The sequence below is a fragment of the Orcinus orca genome, chromosome 8 (genome assembly GCF_937001465.1).
Source record: "Orcinus orca chromosome 8, mOrcOrc1.1, whole genome shotgun sequence".
In the NCBI taxonomy this organism is placed as follows: Eukaryota; Metazoa; Chordata; class Mammalia; order Artiodactyla; family Delphinidae; genus Orcinus; species Orcinus orca.
Genome location: NC_064566.1, coordinates 2,383,032 through 2,405,460, shown reverse-complemented (window position 1 = coordinate 2,405,460; position 22,429 = coordinate 2,383,032). Strand labels below are relative to the sequence as shown.

At 60.8% G+C, this 22,429-nt stretch overlaps 1 protein-coding gene across 8 annotated transcripts in view; it reads left to right on the top strand.

The window, feature by feature from the left end:
• The window catches only part of OSBPL5 (oxysterol binding protein like 5), a 68,229-nt gene that overhangs the window by 27,996 nt on the left and 17,804 nt on the right, over positions 1–22,429 (top strand). Inside the window, exons 2-7 of one of the 8 annotated variants that reach the window (XM_004278058.3) lie at positions 9,666–9,822; positions 11,083–11,165; positions 17,537–17,617; positions 17,885–17,986; positions 19,085–19,288; positions 20,575–20,659. In XM_004278058.3, coding sequence (XP_004278106.1) covers positions 9,687–9,822; positions 11,083–11,165; positions 17,537–17,617; positions 17,885–17,986; positions 19,085–19,288; positions 20,575–20,659 — 691 coding nt within the window. In that variant the 5' untranslated portion in view covers positions 9,666–9,686. Of the gene's footprint in view, positions 1–9,665; positions 9,823–11,082; positions 11,166–12,344; positions 15,623–17,515; positions 17,618–17,884; positions 17,987–19,084; positions 19,289–20,574; positions 20,660–22,429 lie in introns of those variants that run through there. The other 7 variants (XM_033402512.2, XM_004278059.3, XM_049713149.1 and 4 more) reach the window with 7 other exon arrangements.

Sequence of the window (22,429 nt, the reverse complement as noted above, 5' to 3'; positions counted from 1 at the left end):
GAGCGAGCCAGCGTGCGCCCCCGACCAAGCACCGAGCAGCCGGGGGCCAGGCTGGCTGGCATTTAAGGTGACCCACCAGCGAGCCTGTGAAGATGGCACGTGAGTGAGGCCGCCTCTTCTTGGCAAGAGGCAGGGTTTCTCCGCACTCAGAACCGGCCCGGGTCAGCCAGGCTGGGGTAGGAAGGAGGAGACGGAGGCTGCACCCCCCCCCCATGAGGCTGAGTTCCTGGTGTTCGTGTGGGGTCCTGAGCAGGTTTGGGGGCACCCTGAGTTCCTGGTGTTCGTGTGGGGCCCTGAGCAGGTTTGGGGGCACCCTGAGTTCCTGGTGTTCGTGTGGGGTCCTGATCAGGTTTGGGGGCACCCTGCCGTGCCGTGCTTCAGCGTTCTCAGCCAGCAGGCGGGGCAGCCCCCTCCCTGCAGGAGCTACAGTGATGCCTGCTCAGGTGTGGCCAAGGTGCTGGATGAGGGGCGCCCGACCCAATTCCAGGGACGCTGCAGGGCTGGGGCACGGGCAGGGGCTGGGGGAGAGAAAGACTTTGCTGCACCCACACCTCTGGATCCCACCACCATGACCTCTGTGGGAGACCTGAGCCTTTTCGGGGGGGGCCCCCACCCAAGTTGGGGGGCCACATTGCTGAGTCTCTTAGGGAGCTTCTAGGTGCTTTCAGGAGCCCACCCGCCTCCGCACACACTCTGCCTTTTCCTGGGCTGTGGGCGCCGCACCTCCCCTTCCCCAGAGGGCGGTTGTCTGAGCCCCGCATGAGCCCGGCCCTGCCTGGAGCTCACCCCATCGATCACCCGAGGGACACAGAGGAGAGCTGGGCTGTGTGTGCCCTTCCCAGGTGGCACCGCTCCCCGGCGGCACGGCCCTGGCCCTTCACAGAGCATTCCTTTGGGCCACCCCTTGCTGAGACGCGCAGGGCAGAGCCCAGCAGTCTGACCAAGGAGGGCCCGCTGGAATCATCCCCTCCCTTTTTCTGGGGGCCTCACTCTGGGTTAACACAGTCCAAGATGGTGGGCGTTGCTTAGGGAACCTGGGCCAGATTCTCCCCTGCGGAGGGAGATCCTTGACAGAGATGCCCTGAGGTAGAGCCCTGGCTGTGCCCATTCCCGCCCTGCACCGCCGAGGGCCAGTGCCCCCCTCCGGGGACCCCCAGCAGGCTTCGGCCCCACCCATCCGCTGGCAGCCCTCCTGGCCTCGTCTCCTTCTGTTTACTGGACGACTGCGCCCCCAGGGGCCGCCGCTCTTACCTACCTAGTTTTCAGGCCCGCTCAGCGCCCGCCCCAGGGCCACCAGGACAGGAGCAGCTGAGGAAGGTCCCATGGGGGGAGCAGGGGGTGGGCAAGGGGAGAGGCTGAGGCTGGAGGGGTCTGGAGGAGAGTGCAGGCTCACTTGAGCCCCCAGAATCCCTCAGGGTCGGCGATGACCCACCACTTCCCCTCTTCTCCCAACCCCCTCCATGCCCCTCCCTGCCTGCTGGGAGGGAGGCTGGGCCACAGCAGCCCCTGGCCCACTTTGTTCTCCTTTTCTTATTGGAATTTCTTATTGGAATTTCCCTCCCAGGCTTGGCCCTGCAATGAGGGAAGATGGGCGGGTGGCCATCTGTGGCCGAGTGACCCCCAGGGCAGCCGCCTAACTGCTGTCCGTCAGCCACCACCACCCAGGCAGGCAGCGGCCTGTGGGGTGTCTCCCGGGGGAGGGGGCACGCAGAGCAGAAGCCCCGCTGGGAGAGCCAGGCCACAGGGGATGTCCTGGAGACATCAGCACCCCTGGGAGAGCCCCGCAGTGTGCGGAGGACTTCATGTCAGCAGCCAGCCCCGCGGCACAGGCAGTGCCTCGGGCGTGAGGTCACCCCGGGGGCCCAGATCCAGCTGCCTGGTTCAGATGCTGGACCTGAGGGTGGGCAGCCCCGACCCTTGACCCTCGGCAAGCCCATCTCCTGGGGGGCTCCTGCCTCCCCTCCCCGTCGTCCTCCCCACTGCCCTGCACTCCCGCCTGGTTGCACAGCACCCGTCCTCTCACCGCCCCCTCCCCGTCCCAGAGCACTGCGACCAGGATGCAGTTTGCATCAGAAACTCAAACTCTCATTTGGGACAGGTGGGCGGGCAGGGTCTGGGTAGGACAGGGTGGGGTCAGGCCTGCAGCGGGGACCACATCCGATCAGGCCACAGTGGCCCGGGCTTCCCAGAACTGGGCGGGAGTAGCCTGATGCAGAGGAAGTGGCGAGTGGGCGGTGCCCAGGCCAGCCGATCGTGGTACTGAGTGTGCCAGTTGGCCCCGTGTCGGTCAGGAAGCCAGGTGGGCGGGCGCCAGGGCCCGGCCCTACCCGCGGCCATGTGATCTGGCTGAGTCAGCCGAGAACACCAGGCAAGGCCTCGAGCAGGGCAGGCCGCTTCCCGCCCCTCTCCGCAGGGCTCAGGCACTCCGAGGTGTCCTGTCTGGGAGCTGTCTCTCTGGGGGAGACCCGGCTCCCACCACCTCCCCCAGGATCCTGTACCCCGCTTCCTTTCTGCCCCTGCCCTCAGCCATCTTCAAGGTGCACGGGGACTGGGGGCTTAAAGCTCTGCCACCTCGCGGGGACCCGGGCACGGTTCAAGCCACTGGACCTCAGGCTGGTCTTTTTGCTCTCGGGGCCTCTTTAAAATGAGATCTGCTACCCTCAGCTCTCCGATATCATAAGAATCACATCAGGTGGAATAATACCTGTGAAAGGGCCTGGCACGCGTCAGGGGTCCATCAGCACAGGTCCGAAGTTCTGAACACCGGTCTGGACCCGTCAGGGATGCGCCCACAGGCCACGGTGCGCTGAAGGGGCTGCTGCTCCCATGGGGGCTGCTCAGGCTGCCCAGTTTGAGCCCCAGATGCCAGGTCCAGCTGGGGGACAGTAGCCAGGACATGTTTCTGGACCCTCATGAGGGGCCTCCTGGCAGGGACTTCATGGTTACTAGCCTTGGGACCTTAGCGAGTTTCTGGAAGGCAAATGTGTGGTGTTGACATGATGGTTGCTGTACTTTAACTGATGGCTGCTGTCCTTCCCTGGGATCTGCTGACCTGTCCATTGGGTGTGCAGACAGAGAGCCAAGCGGGTGGGTTCACGTGGCTTCATCCCTGAGCTTATCTGTGATTTCAGAGCATTTCTCCCCTCGCCTTTTACAATCCGTTTTGTTCAAGCAGAAGTGAGTGCGCTGTGAGTGCAGGCACGTTGGCGGTGGCCGGGCTGCCAGTGCCTGCTTCTCCTGCACCCACCAATTAACAGAGAGCCCCCCGTGGCCCGAGCCGCACCTCCCCTGCCCAGGGACTCTTGCCCTCCTGCCCTCTAGCACAGTTAGGCCAGTTGTGACACTCAGCCACTGGTGAGAAAGCTAACCAGGCAGCCAGGAACTCACACTGGGTTCACCGTCTCGGCTTCTGCAGGGGACTTTGCCACCCCCACTCAGAGGAACCCCCCCTTTACAAATAGGGGCTCAGAGACGAGCATGGCCAGCTGAGGCCACACAGCCAGTCCCACAGGCAGGACTGGACCTTTTCCCAGGCTCAGAATTGTCCCGCCCACCTCCGCGCCTGCAGGTGGGATGCGAAGTGAGTCCAGGATTCTGTTGGATTCCTTCTCAGAGCCTCAGCCCTTCCCACCGAGAGCTGCAGGCGGCTCTGCGGATTCTGGCCCCAGATAAGCGGGCTGGGCATCCTGTCTGTGCTGGCCGATAAGGCACAGAAGACCTTTCTTTACAAAGATCACATTGTTCTGGCCCGAAGGTGGGCCTCTGGTGGTGGAGGGAGGGGACAGTGTTTAGAGGCAAATAGCTGCTCGGAAGGCAGCTTCCAGTGGGGGAGGGGCGGGGCAGGGTGCAGGCACCCAGGTGGGGCAGGGTGGGCTCTGTGCAGCTCTCCAGGCCGTGATGTTGGCCAGGCGGCCTTGTTTAGGGACAGAGAGCTTGTCACCTACCAGGTGCCCGAGCAAGTGCTGGAGCTCAGGGACATGGGGCTGGCCCGGGTGGGGCCGAGCCTGACCTATACCCCGTCTACTCTGGGCCAGCACCACATGGGACCCGTCTGCCCCCGACGCTGGGGGGCCTTCGTGCCCCAGAAGGGAAGCGGAAGCCGAGGAGCCAGCTCAGGCCGTGCAGGGTGAGGGCGGCCAAGCCGGAAGTCGGAGCTGCCTCCCGTCCTGGGCTCCCCTATCTGTCCCCCTCATCTCCCAGGTGGCCCGGGCGTGGCAGTGGGGCAGGAGGAAGTGGGGAGCCCTAAGGAAGCAGACCAGGAGGCTCCTGCGGTTGACAGGAAGACTCCTGAGCCGGGGTAGAGCTTGAAGGTCAGCTTGTCCGGCCCCCTGCTGCCGGGCAGGGCTGCACCCAGACACCACCCGTGGATACGTCCCGCCTGCGGCTGCAGGACCCTGACGGCTCCTGGCAGTGATGTTTCACTCGAGGCCCCCATGGTGCCCATCAGCCCGGGCCTTCTGCATCCTCGGGGCGCAGGCGGGGCACAGGAGTCTGGGGCAGGCTGCAAGGAGGCTGCTGGGATTCAGAGGACGCCGGGAGGCGGGTCCATCCCTGGATGCCTGGACAGCCACTACCTTGCCCAGAGCAGGGCTGCAGGAGGGGCCCCTGCCCTCCTTGCTCTGGGCCCCCAGGGCTACTCCCTGACCCGCGACAGCCCTGACCCCTCTCAAGCCCCCTTGCTAACGTGAGCTGATTCATTCTGGAAATGCTGCATTGGCCCTACGGGTGCCCGGCCTGAGTGGGTACCCAGGGGTTCAGGCAGTCGAGGAATCAGCTGGGATGTGCCCCACAGCGGAAGCCCAGCCTGGCGGGGAGTTAACGCATGGACCGAACTAAGACACGAGGGGTGTGTGCCTCGGGCCCCAAGACGGGCAGACGTGCTGCCCCCGAGAGGGCTAGGGTCAGGGTTCCTTCCATCTGCGGGGACCAGCCGGGAGGAGGAGTGGTGGGAGGCCAGCCCTGCCTGTCCTGGAGCTTCTCGGGCCAAGGGGTGGGACCGCCTAGACGCCTGCCTCCATGGGAAGGAGCTTGCTCAGACGGACAAACCTGGCGGTCCCAGGGGCGGGGGGGCTTGTCCCCAGAGGCACGTGTGCCTCCAGGGCTGGGATTCCTGCTTGCTGGGTGGGCCGCGAGGGCTCCGGCAGCAAACCACAGCCCACCGTCCCCCAGAGGTGCCACCACTGCCAGGGCCTGCAGGAAGCTGACCACACCTGCGCCCTCAACCCTGCAGGTCAGCGTGGGAAACGCTGCCACGCCTTCCCAAGCCCCGAGGCTGGCTTGGTCTTGGGTCTGAGCAGGGGCTGCAGCGGCTTCCCTGCTGAGCTCAGGCCTGCAAAGCCCTCCCCCGAGGCTTGGCCAGGGCTGGGCAGTCCCAGGCCACAGACCTTCTCCCCAGCCGCCGCCCCTCCTCCTGATTCCTGAGCTCCCCCTTAGGGGGCCCGGGGGCCTCTGGGCTGGGGGCGCTCTCTTGCTGAAACACCCGAGGCTCCCGCACAGGGATGTCGGGGCCCCTCACGCTCAGGCGCCCTCACGTGCTGTGTCGGGGGCCGTCTCACCGTGTCAGGGTGCCCTTGGGCTCCTTCCTCCAGACCCTACGGTGTCCCCTCAGACACCTGGACTGCATAATAATAAGGGCCAGGTGAAGCCACGGCAGCCTCATTTATGGCAGCGGGGGAAGAATTTAGGCAACTGTAGGCCGAGGGCGAGCTGTGTACGGGCAAGCATCACCCCAGTAACCAAGGGTAACGGAGCCCCAGTAACCAAGGGTAACAGAGGGGTGTTACCGTGGTCGGGGCACAGGCCAGCCGTCAGAGGTTGGGGAGGCCAGTGAAGGCAAGGCACATGGTGGCCCGAGATGTCTCAGGCGGGCAGAATCCAGGCTCCAAGGGCCCAGGGCTGGGCCCAGAGAGAGCGTGCCCTGAGCCCTTGGGCAGCTGGAGCCCAGGCCGGGACAGAGGGAGATAGCTGCCCGCCGCGGGTGTGGTCCCTGGTTGCTGGCTCAGCCTGGGAGTCTCCTTCCTCATCCGCCTCCCTCCCTCCTCCCGCCATCCTCATGGACTGGCTCCCATCCTCACGGGTCTGTGCTCCCTATGAGCCTTCAGCTTTCCCTGTGAGGTGCAGAGCAGCAGACAAGGTCATGGTCAGCCCAGCATGGGTTGACGGTCCTCCCAGCTTGGAGCCTCCAAGGGTCCGCAGACCCACTGGGTGCCGGATTCCTCCTGCCTCCTGCCAGTGCCTGGAGGGCAGGGCCTCAGTCCTCGGCCGCACCAGGCACGGCAGGAGGCCTGGGACAGGAACCTCACCAGGGCTACCGTGAAAATCGGCCCCCAAGCTGACGCTGGCCAGAGGTTCCTCCCCTAGCCCGCAGAGGAGGGACGAAGCCCAGGGGCGTTTGCTCTGCTGCCTTCATTCACCCCAGGCTCTGGGGTCCCCAAGCCCTGGAGCGGAGTGGCGCCCACGCCCGCTGCAAGTCCCGGCTCCCGGCCCTGGGGAGACTCAGCAAACGGGAGGGACAGTGCTGTCCCCTTTCCTGGAACTTGCATCCTGGGGTGGAAGAAAGTTGACACAGAAGAAGGAATGTAGGAGCAACGGTCCAGCAACTTGGACTGTTCCACGGGGATGTGGCACTGTGCGAGACAGAGGGGTGGCAACCTTCTGGGAAGGGACATTTGAGCGGAGAGTGGAATTTGAGAAGGACCCAGCCACACGGACGGACGGACATGTGGGCGAGGGCGTTCGGTGGCAGGGGACGTCAGAGCAGAGGCCCCAGTGGGCACGGGCTTAGCATGTTCAAGGAACATAACGGGGGCCAGTGTGTCTGGGGCAAGTGGGTGACAGAGCCAGGCAGGGAATGAGGTGGGAGGAGCGGGCAGGGGTCCTGACGGCCTGGAAAACAGGGACAAGGAGACAGAGGCTGGACTGTGTTCTAAACACAGTGTGGAGCCTCTGGCGAGAGGGGCCCTGGATTTAGCTCTGAAATGAACGAAGCAGCTTCTCTCCCTCCTTGACCCCAAACGAGATCATAGACAGCAGCCAGGGGTGGGCATTGGGAAGGCCGAGGGGCTGCGTGTACACCCTGAGGCCTTGCCGAAGGAGAGGGGCCACCTCGCTGTCCGAGTGGGTCAGAGGGGGGCCTTTGGGGGCCCGCGCCTGCTCTGGGGTGTCAGGACACAGAGGGGGTATCCACGGGTGCACGCCGGCACTGCACTCGGATCTGTGGGGGTCTGTTCTGGACCAGCTGTTCAGCCATTTGGATGTCACCTCTGATGTATCTGATTACTGGGCAAATAGGAAGGAAGGGGGGAAGGGAAATCAGGCTGCTCTTCTGACAAGAGAGATTCACGGAGGAGGGAGGGGAGGGAGTTTGGACGGATGGATCGATGGATGGTTAAATGATTGGATGTTTGGATGGATGGATGGGTGGCTAGGAGGTTAGATGGATGGACAGATAGGCAGGTGGGAAGATGGGTGGCTGGCTAGCTGGATGGATGGATGGATGGAAAGGAGGGAGGGAAGGTGGAAGGGAGGATGGTATATATGAGCAGACGGTGGGGCTCACAGACTAATGAGTCCCACTGGCCGCTGGTGGTTAGCTGTGCTGGGGGAGGAGAAAGGCAGCCAGTGACCTCTGTGCCCTCCCCACCCTACCCTGGTAGAGCCGGGGTGCATGGCCAGATGGGGGAGCTGAGATGTGTGGGCAGGAGCCCCTCTCCCTGCCCCAAGTTTGCAAGACTCAACCCCTAAGAGACATGCAGCTCCAGGTGAGGAAGGCCTACCTGTGTCATCCCTCGTCACGCGTCCTGGGGCCTCCGGGGCAGGAGCGGGTCTGACTCACCGTGGCTGCCCGCCAGGTGCTTGGAAGATCTCAGCTACATGAGGAAGACGGCGGCGGACCTCCTCTCAGGTGCTGGCTCCCTGGCCTGAGACACGCCTGGGGAGTCAGTGAGCGAGCACTGAGACTCTGCAAGCAGGGGCTGGGCTTCCAGACTCCCGCCCGCTCCTCCCCACAGTGGGTTTGCTAGAAGCTAAGCTGAACTGGTGAGAGCGGGGGGACTCGGGCCAGGATTGAGAGTCAGCCTACCTGACTCAAGCACAGCCGTTGCCAATTAACAACTGTGCGACCTGGGGCCCCACATCCCAACCTCTCTGAAACCAGTTTCCCCCTCTGTGAAATGGCAGAGGTGACAAGCTTAGCCGGGTGACACGGTAGTGATTAGGAAGGGTGGGGCCCCTGGGCCCACTGCAGCCTTGGAGCCCCCCCACTCTGACCCCTGGGCAGGGAACACAGAGGAGTTTCCGGGGCTGCCGACGGAACCCTGGGCCACCCTACCCACTCCTGAAGCCCTGCCCGGGTCCACTCGCCCACCTGTCACAGCAGGAAAGGCTCTGTGTTTCTGCTGTCCCACCCAGGAAGGCCCAGGGCCAGGGGAGAAAGCGGGAACTTTGTCCTGGGCTTGGCAGGAGGCCACCGGCCCACCCGGGAGGCGGCAGGAGGCACCCCTGGGCCTTTAGAAATCGGTCACTGGGCCTTTACGCAGCACGTCCTCAGGGAGTGGAAAGAACCCAGGATTCCGAGCCGGAGTTCCTGCTCTGCCAACATCGGCCAGGCCGTGACCACAAGGCTAGGTCATCAGCTCTTGGAGCCATGATTTTCTCATCCATAAAATGGGCCGACGTCGGTGGCGGGGTGCCGTCCACTGGGAACTGCTTGCCCCAGCCCCACGCAGGGCGGGGTTGCAAGGGGGCAGGAGACAGAGGGAGCTGCCTCTTTCCTGATCTGGGCAGACCGGGGCAGTGGCAGGGCTTGGGAGGGCACGGCAGGCACCTGAAGGACTGGCCGTCGGGCTCCCCCGGGGCCGCTGCTTCCTTTGGGACCGGACGCTGGTTTGGGCAGTGCTGTGGGGCAGGAAGTGATGTCTTGGGCGGAGCGTGGGTTCGGGTGCACCTCACCGTAAGCACACCTGCACTTCCTCTCCGAGTTAAGGCGCTTTGGGTGCAGGTATCAGAAACCCAGCCGGGAGCTGAAGCCGGGGAGGGCAGGAGGCGGGGTCTCGAGGCGCCCTTAGGTGGGATGGGCAGGCCAGGTTCAGGGACGGCCCCAGCCCCATGCCAGCTCCCCCGGGGGCTCTGTGGCTGCCTGTCTGGCCCGCCTGCGTCCCCCTCTCTGGGCAGCCCTTGGCCCCCTCCCCTGGGTGCACCGGTCGCTGTCTTCCCACCACAGAGCTCCATCCCCTAGCAGGGGAAGTCTGGTGGCCCGGCATGGGTCAGGGGCCCACCTCGGCTCCACTTCACCGTGTCCAAGGTCCTACAGAGCCGACTTAGTGCCGGGCCTGGGGGGCAGGGGGTCCTGCCACAGCTGTGACAGCCAAACTTCCAGCGGGGCCGGTCCGGGCCTGGCTTCTGCCATGGGCCCTGGAAAGCCTGAGCTTGGCCGTGAAGCCTTCCCTGGGTGACCCGCAGGCCCCTAGGGCCCTCGTCCCATTTCTGAGACGTCCCCTGAGTGGGGACCTGACTGTAAGACACGGTGGCCCTGGCCACTCGGCCCTGGCTCTCTGGCGGGTCTCTGGTCCCCTTGCCAGGGCGGGTGGAGGATGCCCCCTCCAGGCCCCAGGCTGCCCCAGCCTCGGCGTGAGGCGTGACCAGTACTCTCCCCTCCTTCCTTCCAGAAGCCCCCCAGTGCCCACGCCATGAAGGAGGAGGCCTTTCTGCGACGACGCTTCTCACTGTGTCCGCCCTCCTCCACCCCTCAGAAAGTCGACCCCCGGAAACTCAGCCGCAACCTGCTCTTGGGTGGAGAGAATGAGCTCGACTCTCTGGGTCCAGGTCAGCGTCCACATGGGAACCCGGTCACCTGGCACGTGGGCCACGGGTGGGGACAGCTGCCAAGCCTGGGCCCTCCTCAGCTTCGAAGCCCAGCTGTGTGGCCTCAGGCAGGTCCCTTTCCCTCTCTGTGCTGTCCGGGTTGGGGAGGTAGGGCGTCGGCTTTGCTGTGCTCACACCCCAGCCCCTGGTGCCTCCCGGTCAGGATGGCTCTCCCCTAGTCATTGCTTCTCCACTTCCTGCAAGGACCTGGCAATAAACCACCAGCCACAGGGAGCGGGCGGGAGTGGCCCGTCAGGCGGCCTCAGGCCTCCTCTGAGACCATGGCCTCTTCTTCCTGCCCGTGAACCTGAGCTTTAGAAACCCGCTTCAAAACAAACGGAGCTATATGGAATCTAAAAAAAAAAAAATGGTTCTGAAGAACCTAGGGGCAGGACAGGAATAAAGATGCAGATGTAAAGAATGGACTTGAGGACACGGGGAGGGGGAAGGGTAAGCTGGGACAAAGTGAGAGAGTAACATTTACATATATACACTACCAAATGTAAAATAGATAGCTAGTGGGAAGCAGCCTCATGGCACAGGGAGAGCAGCTCGGTGCTTTGTGACCACCTAGAGGGGTGGGATAGGGAGGGTGGGAGGGAGACGCAAAGAGGGAGGAGATATGGGGATGTATGTATACGTATAGCTGATTCACTTTGTCATACAGCAGAAATTAATACACCATTGTAAAGCAATTATACTCCAATAACGATGTTTAAAAAAAAAAAAAACGGAGCCGGGCACGGGCAGCCGCTCCCCCCAGGGTCGAATCCAGACACCTCACGCCCCCGTCCCTCCCCTCAAGGGAGCTGGAGAGGAAGCCTGCTGGGAGGGGCGCGGGGACAGTGTCCGGCCACCTCCCTCCGAGAGCCCAGCACTGGGGAGCAGTGGAATTCCAGCCAGCGGATTTGGGGCGTGGGGGGAAGCCAGGCGAGGTCTGGGTACCCTGAACTGAAAACAGGGGGCCTGTCTTACAGACCCCAGAGGGTGTGCCACACCAGCACCCAGGGCACCCGGGCTTCTCCCAGCGGTGACACCCCCTCATGACGCTGACTGGTGCTCATTAGCTCTCTGGTCCCGCAGCCACCGCCTGGGCTGGCTTCCTGCCCCGCCCAGGCCACCCGTGCCGGCGCCCGTGCCTCGCCTGCCACACACTGGGCAGCGGCGGAGGGGCTGCCCGGCAGCCATGCCCCGGTCCTCATGCCGGCCACTCTCTTGCAGGGAAGGACATGGAGCCCAACAGCCCATCGCCGCCCAGAGATGAAGGGCCCCCGACCCCAGGCTCTGCCACGAAGGTGCCACCGGTAGGAGCCCGGCTGTGGGAGGACCCAAGGCAGGGAGCCTGCCCTGGGGACGATGGGAAGTGGCTGGAGGGAGGGGACAGCAGGGCTGCCGGCCGAACCCACCGTTGCCAGCCCTTGGCTCTGAATCAGGGAGGCTGCTGGAGCCGGGGACGGAGTCACAGAGCTTGTGAGTTGTTTATCAAAGCCATCTTCTTGAGTAACACAGGTCGGGGATGCAGGGCCCGGAGGAGGCTGGGGCTGCCAGGGGGCCTCAGGGACAGAAAATCATGGTAAAAGGAGGCCCCGGGCTCTTCTGTCATAGGGAACCCACCCAGGTGTGAGCGCATCCTCCCTCTGCCTGTGTCTGTGCTGCGCCCTCCACCCGTGCACCCTCTTCAGGGCAACGCCGAGTTCGGGGAAAGGGCACGCGCACACACAGATACACACACAAATGCACATACAGATACACAGATATACATACACACACAGATACACATATACACACAGATACACACAAATGCACATACAGACACACCCACAGATATACATACACACACATGCATGTACAGACACAGATACACATACACACATAGATACACACACAAATACACAGATATACATACACACACAGATACACACACAAATGCACATACAGATACACAGATATACATACACACAGATACACACAAATGCACATACAGACACACCGAGATACAGATACACACACACATAAATGCACATACACATACACACACAATTACACACACACAGATGCACACAGCTGTACACACGCACAAATGCACATACAGATACACAGATACACACACAGAGATGCACACAGCTGTACACACACAGATATACACACAAATGCACATACAGATACACACACAGATATACATACACACAGATATACACACACACAAATGCACGTACACACACAGATACAACAGATACACACAGATACACAAATGCACGTATAGACACACACACAGATGTACACACACACACAAATGCACATACAGGCACAGATACACACACAGATACACATACACACATAGATACACACACAAATGCACATACAGATACACACACAGATACACACAGAGGCACATACACACACAGTTACACAGATGCACACAGCTGTACACACACAAATGCACATACAGATACACACACACAGATGCACACAGCTGTACACACACAGATACACAAACATACACACAGATGCACACACAGATACACATACACACACACACACACACACACCGCGTGCTCCCCAGCCCAGCGCCTCTCGGCTGGGGCCCAGCCGTGCACCTCCAGGCAGAAGCTCTGGTCCAGGGAGGGTGTGGGGCCCCAGGTACAGGTGCCAGGTTGTAGACACGCCCTTCCTTCCCCCAAGGGCCTCAGGCCAGGGGAGCCACGGCCCCCGGATTGGAGGCCCCAGTTCTGGTGGTGCAGCTGAGGGGCTGGGGGCACATAGAGGCCAGTTCTCCCCACCCTGGCTGCCCCGTGAGACCCAGAGTGACAACTGCCTGCTCCTCTGGGACCCCACGCCCTCCTCTGTCCAACAAGGAGTGTGTGGCGGTCCTCCCTGTGTCCACTTCCGGCAGGGAAGAAACCGGACCTTTCGTGGGTCCCCCCTCAGCCAGCGTTTCCCCGCCTCGGTCCCCAGGGCTGCCGGCTGCTGGGAGTGCAGTTGGAGCGCCTGCATTTGTGTGTGTGGAATTTTTTTAATTAAAAATTTGTTTTAGATTACAGTAAAATACACATAACAAAATGTACCATCCTAACCATTTTTAAGTCTATGGTTTAAGTACATTCACATTATTATGTCACCATCACCACCACCCACCCCGAGCACCTTTTCATCTTATAAAACTGACAGTCTGTCCCCATTAAACACTCACGTCCCAGCCCTTCCCCAGCTCTGGGCCCCGCCGGCCTACTTTCTGTCTCTATCAGTGTGACTCCTCTAGGGGCCTCCCGTGAGTGGATCGCACAGTGCGTGTCCTTTTGTGTCTGGCTTATCTCACTTACTATAATGTCCTCATGTTCATCCAGGTTGTAGCTGGGTCAGGATTCTTCCTTTTTAAGGCTGAGTAATATTCCACTGTGTGGCTGGACCATACTTTGTTTATTCAGTCATCTGTGTACGGACACATATATTTTTTTAAGACACAGATTTATTTCATGAAAACATGGCTCTTCCTTCTACAACCCAATAAAACATTAAACCCAATAAAACCACATCAAATGCTATCAGGAACACTCGGTTCAAATTTCAGATTTCACCCATCCAGAAATGATGTCTGGGCATCCTCTCTGGGCAAGGCCCACACCGCTGTAGGTGCTGGGGATGGAATCGTTGGTAAAACAAAGTCCCTCTCTCCTGGAGCTTATGTTCTAGAGGGAAGACAGGCACCAGACAAAACAAGTAAGGTCTAGAACGTGTCAGAGGCTGAGGGAGGAAAGAAAGGACAGCTCTGGACACCCCCAGGTTCTTTTCTTTCTTAACAATTTTTTTAAATGTATTTATTTATTTATTTTTGGCTGCGTTGGGTCTTCGTTGCTGCGCGCGGGCTTTCTCTAGTTGTGGCGAGCGGCGGCTCCTCTTCGCTGCGGTGTGCGGGCTTCTCACTGCGGTGGCTTCTCTTGTCGTGGAGCACGGGCTCTAGGTGCGCGGGCTTCAGTAGTTGTGGCTCGTGGGCTCTAGAGTGCAGGCTCAGTAGTTGTGGCCCACGGGCTTCGTTGCTCCGCGGCATGTGGGATCTTCCCAGACCAGGGCTCGAACCTGTGTCCCCTGCACTGGCAGGCGGATTCTTAACCGCTGTGCCACCAGGGAAGCCCACCCCCCCACCCCCGACTCTTAAGAGCGACTTGAGACTGTTCTAAAAGGCACAGCTTGGGGAAAGATACAAACTCTAATATATATATGATAAATATAAAGTATTTAATATATTAATATTAGATATCATATACAATATAATGTAGTATAATATCACATATAGTAACATATCAGATATGTAATATACCAGCAGTTCTTTATGTATACACACACATGTGTATATATATTATATAGTTTTTTCATGAGATAAAATTCAAATAACACAAAATTAGCCATTTTTGATGAACAATTCAGTGACACTTAGTGCATTCACAGTATTGTGCAACCGTCACCTCTGTCTAGTTTCCATGACCCCAAACAGACACCCACTCGGCAGTCATCCCTGCAGCCAGCCCTGTGCTTTCCCTCTCTACGGATTTGCCTCTTCCGGACATTTCATATAAACGGAGCCATGCGATGTGTGGGGTTTTGTGCCGGGCTTCTCTCCCTGAGCCTCATCCAGGCTGTGGCAGGTGTCCGTGCCCCTGGAGGGATGGACCACAGGCGGCTCGTCCACTCGTCAGTGGCAGGACATTTGGACCGTTTCCACTTTTCGGCTGTTGGGAACAGAGCTGCTACGAACACGCGTGTACAAGTATCTGAGTCCCTGTTTTCCATTCTTTGGGTTTATATCTCAGAGCGGAATTGCTGGGCCATCATGGTAACTCTGTGGCAAGATGGAATTCTAGAAAGTTCTATAGTTGACTTTCGGGGGAAGTGCCGAAACGTTTTCCACAGTGGCTGCCGTTTTACTTTACAGCCCCACTGGGGGAGAGTAAGGGTTCCCGTTTCTCACCTCCTCAACAACACTTGTTTCTGTTCTTTTTTAAACCCAGTAGGTGTGAAGTGATGTCTCACTGTGTTTGTTTGTTTGTTTGTTTTGCGGTACGTGGGCCTCTCACTGCTGTGGCCTCTCCCCCTGCGCAGCACAGGCTCCGGACACGCAGGCTCAGTGGCCATGGCTCACGGGCCCAGCCGCTCCGCGGCATGTGGGATCTTCCCGGACCGGGGCACAAACCCGCGTCCCCTGCATTGGCAGGCGGACTCTTAACCACTGTGCCACCAGGGAAACTCCCTAAATCACTCTTTTAAAGGAATTTTTAGGTTTTTGGTCAGACCCCCGCGTTCATGGTTCTGAGCAGCACCCCCTCTCTCAGTCTCACTCCTGGGGGTGCTGCGTTATCGCCCCACTGTGCCTTGAGGTTCAGTGGCCCTCGGGAACGAGCAGAGGGGTCTGGTGGGCCTTGGCGGGATCCCCAGCATGGCTCTAGGATGGAGGAGTAGGGGCACTGTCTGCAGGGACCCGGCCCGGTGGGGCTTGGGGGGCCCAGGAGCAGAGGGTTGCAGGGCACAGACGCCCCATCCCGTCCACCCCCCAGCCCCACTGTCCCCAGTCGCACCTCTCTCTTCCTCTGTTGCCCCCAACAAGCTCCTTTCAGCCGCATCTGGTGGAAAGCTGGGCGGCAGGGGATCGGCAGAGGGTTCATTCACTCATTCATTCATTCATCCATTCATCCAAGATGCTCACCGAGCTCCCAGCCGCTGGTGCCAAGGGGATGCTGGGATGAAGCCGAGCCCAGTGGAGCTCTCGACAGTAAGCAGAAACGTTGGTGTGGCTGTCACTGCAGGAGATGCCCAGCCGGCCAGGGGTGGCTGGTGTCATCAGCGTCTGATGCCAGCAGGGTGGGCAGAGCCGTCTTCCTCCCGGGGAAGCAGCTCAGCGGGGCCTGAGGAAGGAGCAGGGGTTGCTCAGCAACAGGGAAGAGCATTCAGGCTGGGGGAACAGCATGTGCTAAGGAAGCTGGGGGCACCAGGCATAAGAATCCCAGCTCCCCGGGAGCTGGAGGGTCAGCCCGGCCCCCAGAGGCCTGTCGCTCAGCTCCTTCTCACCACTCCTGCTTCAACACAGAGGGTGCTTCTAGAGCAGAGTTCCCCAGGCGCCTCGTCCCATGTCCCTGTCTTCCTGGGATCCCTGCCTGAGTTCAGCCCCAGCTCGGCCCCTCGCAAGCTGTGTGACGTCTGGCAGGTTCTGAGCCTCTCTGTGCCACAGCCTCCTCACCTGCAGGGCGTGGGTAGTAAGAATGCCTGGAGCTGCGCTGGTTCCCGTGCACACACATGCTCTCCAACCCCCTCTCTCAGCCCCTGCTCCCTGGGGGCGGCCTGTCCCTCTGTTCTAACCCCAGCACCCCAGCACCCGAGGCCATGCCTGGCACGTAGTGCCGTGGGGACAGCCGGTCCCCGGGACAGTTCCGGCCGCAGCCCTGCCCCTGGCTCTGCAGCCTCAGGGGTCACTGCACCTCTCTGTGCCTCAGTTTCCTCATCCATCGGATGGGGGTAGTAACTGGGCCCGCCTCCTGGGTGGTCGTGAGAAGTAGGTGAGCAAAGGCAGTAAAGACCTGAGAGGACCTGGCAACGGCGGAGCGGTCAAGGGCGTTGCCAAGGCTGCTCACCTCGCGCAGGGAGGGAGCTGAGGGCCGTCGGCCTCTGGTCCTCCGGGCCTCCCTCCCTTGCCTGGAGGCTCGGGGTGGAGGCACTCAGCCCGGAGGACGAGCAGGGCAGGCAAATTTCTGCAAAGGACCAGAAAGGGAACGTTTTAAGCTCGGCAGCCACACGAGCTCCATCGCAAGAACTTGCCGTGGCCGTTAGAGCCAATGCAGCCACGACAGCAGGCCAACAATGGGCGCGTCCGGTGGCCACGATCACCTGATTGGTGGATGCGGAAATCTGAATTTCATCATTTTCACATCTCACGTTGATTTTTTTCCCCCCATCCCCTTAAAAATGTAAAACCCGGGACTTCTCTGGCGGTCCAGTGGTTAGGACTGTGGGCTTCCACTGCAGGGGACGTGGGTTCAATTCCCGGTCCGGGAACTAAGATCCCGCAAGCCGCGCAGCATGGCCAAAAAAACCCAAACAAACTGTAAACCCCATCTGGGCTGGCAGGCACCACAGAGGCAGGCCCATAGTCTTTAGTCCTGGCTTCTTCTCCCCACTCCCCCATCCCGGCTGCCATTTCCCTGTCTGTTAAAGGACCGAGGCCCCACCCGCTCCCAGATCCCTGGATGCAGCTGCCTGGTGGGCGTGGCCAGCTGCACCTCCTCCCTGCAAGCCTCGGGAGAGGGCCTGGGCGTTGCCCCACCCAGCAGCTGCTGTCAGGGCACTGGGGATGGGGGTCCCCACTGCATACGTGCGCCCTCCCTGACCAGAGGCTGGGCGCCAGGTGATGGCTAAGATGGACGCCTCCTGGGCACCACGGGGAGGGTCATTGCTATGTGCCCAATGCGGGCCCCCAGGGAGGGGTTCCACCGCAGACACGCCCCCGGTGACCCACCCCAGCTCATGTTCACGTGCCCACCTCCTGAGGCCTGTTCACCCCCCACCCCCGGGGCAGGGAGGGGGAGGGACGCCTTTCTCCCACCTCCTGCTTCCTGCGCCCCGGCACCACCCCTCACCGCCGCACACCTGTCCTCTTCTCCCCTCCCTCCAGCAACCTGAGTCTCTCTTGCAGGCGGAATACAGGCTGTGCAATGGGTCCGACAGGGAATGTGTATCCCCGACAGCCAAGGTCACCAAGAAGGAAGCTCTCAAGGTGGGCCCAGGCCTGGGGAAGGGGCACGGTGTGGTGTGTCGTTTGTTGGATGAATGGGCACCCCAGCCAGTGAGGCCACACCTCCACCCCAGCCTGCCAAAGGGAGGGGGACAGAGTGCACCCTGGCCACCTCCACACCCCCTCTTCCTGTCCTCTCCCTGCCCCCCTCTTCGTCCCCTGGCTAGACGGTGGACGAGTAGAAGGCCCCCCGGGAGGGCCAGCCCAGGGCCTTCTCCCCTGACCCACCTGCGGGTGCCCTGGGCCCAGGCACAGAAGGAGAGCTACCGCCAGGAGAAGAAGCGCGCCACCAAGCAGCTGCTCAGCGCCTTGACAGACCCCAGCGTAGTCATCATGGCCGACAGCCTGAAGGTGAGCGCGTGTGTGTTCCAGCTCTGGCCAGGCTCCCTCGGGAGGCCTCCCCCAGGGACAGTGCAGGGTCACCAGCCACTCGGGAGACGGTGAGGCATGCTGGCTGCTGCAAACTGTATGTGTCCTGGGGCTGCCCTGACAAATGACCTCAAGCTGGTGGCTTATGACAACCAAAGATGATTCCCAGGTCCAGAGGCCAAAGTCCAAACTCAAGGTCCTGGCAGGGCCAGGCTCCTTTCCGAGGCTCTAAAGGAGGGTTCTTCCTGCCTCTCCCAGCTTCTGAGGGCCCCAGGCATCCCTGGACTTGTGGCCGCGTCCCTCCAGCCTCTGCCTCTGTGGTTACCTGGCCTCCTCCTGTGTCTGTGTCCTCTTCTCCTCTTATAAGGACACGGTCATTGGTCCAGGGCCCACCCTGCTCCAGTGCAGCCTCATCTTCACTTGGTCACATCTGCAGAAACCCTATTTCTAATTAAGGTGGGGGGCCCTGACCTGCTGGCGGGGGTCCCAGAGTGCCCATAGAGCCCCCTGCTGGGATACAGGAGGGAGGTGAAACTCGGACTTTGGGAGAAAGGACCGGGGCTGTGTTCAGACCTCACTGAGGCAGCGAGAGAGTCCCTCAGCTCCCAAGCTTCGGTTTCCCCCTCCGTACAGAGGGGGTACAGCTGCCGTATCCTGGGGCTGCCACGAGGGGCAGAAGAGACAAGGGGACCAGGGAGCCTGGGCTTCTACAGAGCCCTGGGCCCGCGGGGCTCTTTTTCTCTGCTCCACGAATAAAAAATTAAGTACAAAAGTGATATTTAGGATGAGAAAAGAAATGATCACAGGTTTCAAAATCACAAAGCGGACAATTGCAACAGTCACATCCGATTCCCAGTCCCCCCAGGGCCCTGGCAGGGCCTTGAACTTGAGCTCCATGGACTTCACCAGTAAATCTGGCTACAGCATCCTCCTTTGGATTCACCATCATTCAGAGTTCCTGTTAAATCCTAAAAGAGAACTCTGCCCGGAGCGCAAAGCCCTGTGTATCTGCCCCTCCCCCAGCCGTCCAGATGCCCCTGGGTCCCAGGCAGGCATGGACGGCAGCGCCCCTCCCCCCAGATCCGCGGGACCCTGAAGAGTTGGACCAAACTGTGGTGTGTGCTGAAGCCAGGGGTGCTGCTCATCTACAAGACGCCCAAGGTGGGCCAGTGGGTGGGCACCGTCCTGCTGCACTGCTGCGAACTCATTGAGAGGCCCTCTAAGAAGGACGGCTTCTGCTTCAAGCTCTTCCACCCACTGGACCAGTCCGTCTGGGCCGTGAAGGTACCGCAGTGCGAGCCCTGGGGCTCGGGAGGGCCAGGCGAGGAGAGAGCCCCCGGGGGCAGGTGGCTGTGTGGGAGGAGAGCACAGACGGGCAGTCAGGAGGCTCACCCTGGGGCCCCAGCGGCACGGAGTCCAGAAATGGGCTGACAGTTCCAAGGGTTAAGTCACTCAGTGGCCAGGGGATCAGATGTGGTCACTGGAGGTTGGGGGCGCTCAGGGCCTGGGGGCCCCATGGGATGAGATCACACCTCGAGCCGTGTCCAGAGGCTGAGGAACGCGGCCATGTGAGGGCAGCTTCTCTGAACCCAGACCTCACCCTCATAACCTGGGGGCTGCCCAGCCCAGGACCAAAGGGGGTCAGGTTGCCAAGTGAAATCCTGAATGCCCAGTTAAATTTGGATTTCAGAGGAAGATCAGAAAGTTTTTTTAGGGACTTTCCTGGTGGTCCAGTGGTAAAGAATCCGCCTTCCAATGCAGGGGACGCGGGTCCAATCCCTGGTCAGGGAACTAAGATCCCCCATGCCGCAGGGCAACCGAGCCCGCGCGCCACAACTACTGAGCTCACGTGCCTCAACTAGAGAGCCCCCATGCCGCAAACTACAGAGCCCACGCGCCCTGGAGCCTGCGCGCCACAACTAGAGAAGAGAAAACCCGCATGCCACAACTAGAGAGAAGCCCGCGCGCTGCAATGAAAGACCCCGCGTGCCTCAACGAAGACCGTGCGTGCCACCACTAAGACCCGACGCAACCAAAAATAAATTAAAATAAATAAATCTTTTTTAAAAAAAGTTTTTTTAGGATAAGTATGTCCCAAAAAGAAATGAAATTGAGTTATTTGTAGTGAGGTGGGTGGACCTAGAGACTGTCGTACAGAGTGAAGTAAGTCAGAAAGAGAAAAACAAGTACTGTATGCTAACACGTATATATGGAATCTAAAAAAAAAAAACCACTATGTCCCAGATATTTCATGGGGTATACTTATACTATGTATGTAATTTTTCTGAAATTCAAATTTAACTGGGTGTCCTGGATCTGCCCATGCTGATTCTGGCCACCCTAAAGTGGGGGGCTCCCACCAGCTAAGAAGGGGGACCGAGCACCCCGCCCGTTCACCTCTCTTGCCGCCTGCCACGTCTGCGTGGTCAGGTCCCTGACCCTGCCTAGGGGTCCTGAGGCCCCGGAAGCGTCCACGCGTGTCTGAGTGTGGGTCCACATGACCGCACAACCTGTGTTTCCACCCATCCCCGGCCCATCCCTTGGGTGACGCCGGGTCTCTGCCTCTCCAGGGCCCCAAAGGTGAGAGCGTGGGCTCCATCACACAGCCCCTCCCCAGCAGCTACCTGATCTTCAGGGCCGCCTCCGAGTCGGACGGTGAGTACCTTCCTGCCCTGCTGGTCTCCATGGTGACCCCACCTGAAGCACCCCTCCCCTTGGTGGGATTTAGGCCGGGTGTGTGGGACCCCGGTTCGGACCCCTTCACCGCCATCCAAGGAGGCAGCCTGGTGTCAGGGAACGAGCCCGCCATTCACCAGCCCCCTCTCTGGAGCCTCAGTCTTCCCCGTGGGCAAAAGATGAACAGTAGCACTGTCTCCCCAGTTGCTATGCGAATCTGATGACCTTATTTAAAAGCAACCAGATAACAGTTACTGGGTGCCAACCACGTGCCAGGCACCACTGAATCAGCAGATGCTACTGTTACCATCCACGTTTGACACATGCGGAGACAGGTTGGGTGAACTGCAGGTGAGAAAGTGCTGGAGCCGGGACGAAGCCAGGTTCCCAAATCAGCGCACGTGTTTGGAGCGCCCTCTAGTGGCTGCCCCGAGTAAACGCGGCTGCCCCGCCCCCGCCCCCCCCCCACACCAACACACACACACACACACACACCGACCCATCCCCGAGCCCTGAGGGCCGGCGCCTCCCAGGGATCTGGTGTAAGACTCCCACCCCACCAGCAGTTCAGGACAGGCAAGGTCCTGCCCGAGGCAGCCTGGCCTGACCACTGGGCTCCGGCCCTCCCGGCTGGGAGTCTGGGGCAGGCGGCCGTCCCTAAGGTGCCATGCCACCCCCTGGTGGCCAGACGCTGCATCCACGCTCCAGGGGGCCATCCTGAGTCCCTTGAATGCCACCCTCATTTCCCCAGCCCCCCACTCGGTGCCAGGCCCCTCGTGGGCCCTGGGATGGGATGGGCAGCTAGTGCTCCCATGGAGCCTGCAATCTAGTGCGAGAGAACACCAGCAAACCAGCAGACGAGGCCAACTGGGCTGAAGCATGAGCTGAGTCCCTGATGGGGTCGGGGGCCGTGGTCAGGGAGGAAGGGCATCCACAGCCCCTGTGGGTATCAGGGTGGGCTTCCTGGAGGAGGAGGAGGAATGGGCTCGAAGGATGCGTGCTATTCGGGATGTCTAGTCCCTTGGGGCAACCACAAAAAACGCATGTCAGGGCCCCAGGCCCCACTCAGCAGGTGTGGGTTTCCCAGCTCTCTCCTGTGGGTTCTGCTCCCATGAGCGCCCCACCTTCCACCACAATGACCTTTCAGCCCTGGCTGAAAGTTGGAAGGTTGGTATCCAGCCAAGCCTGCAGTGAAGCCCCCCACAGGGTGCCGGGTGTCCTCCTGATGACCAGGAGCCACCCTCCCTGCAGGCCCCTCCCCCACCATCCCCAGCGCGCCCCTCCCAACGCCAGGCCCCAGGATGCACCACAGACAGTTAGGGAAGGAAATTCACTGTCTCCAGGAGGGAGACACTGAGGCTTTGGAGAAGGAAAGAACCGAGTTCAAGGTCCTTCAATCCCAGGTCCAGCCCGCGGGCGGCCTCTACCAGCAGGGCTGCAGGGGGCTGAGGATAAGGGCTGGGGGCTGGAGGCGGCTGGCTCTGGCCACCCCACCCCGCCTCCCCGCCCACCTGGCCCTCCCCTCCCCCCGGAGCTGTTCCAACACCAGGGGCTGCCTGTCTGCGGCCTTGGCTCCGCAGCCCCTCCCCAGCCTGCCAGCCCCCCTCCCACCCTGTGCTCCAGGCCAGGAAAGCCCTCAGCGCAGAGACGCCCTCCTGCCCCGACCCGTGGGGGCCAGTTTCCATCAGGAAGGGCCCTCACCCTGACGCCACAGGTGGGAGCTCGCAGGGCCAGTCTCCATCAGGGGGG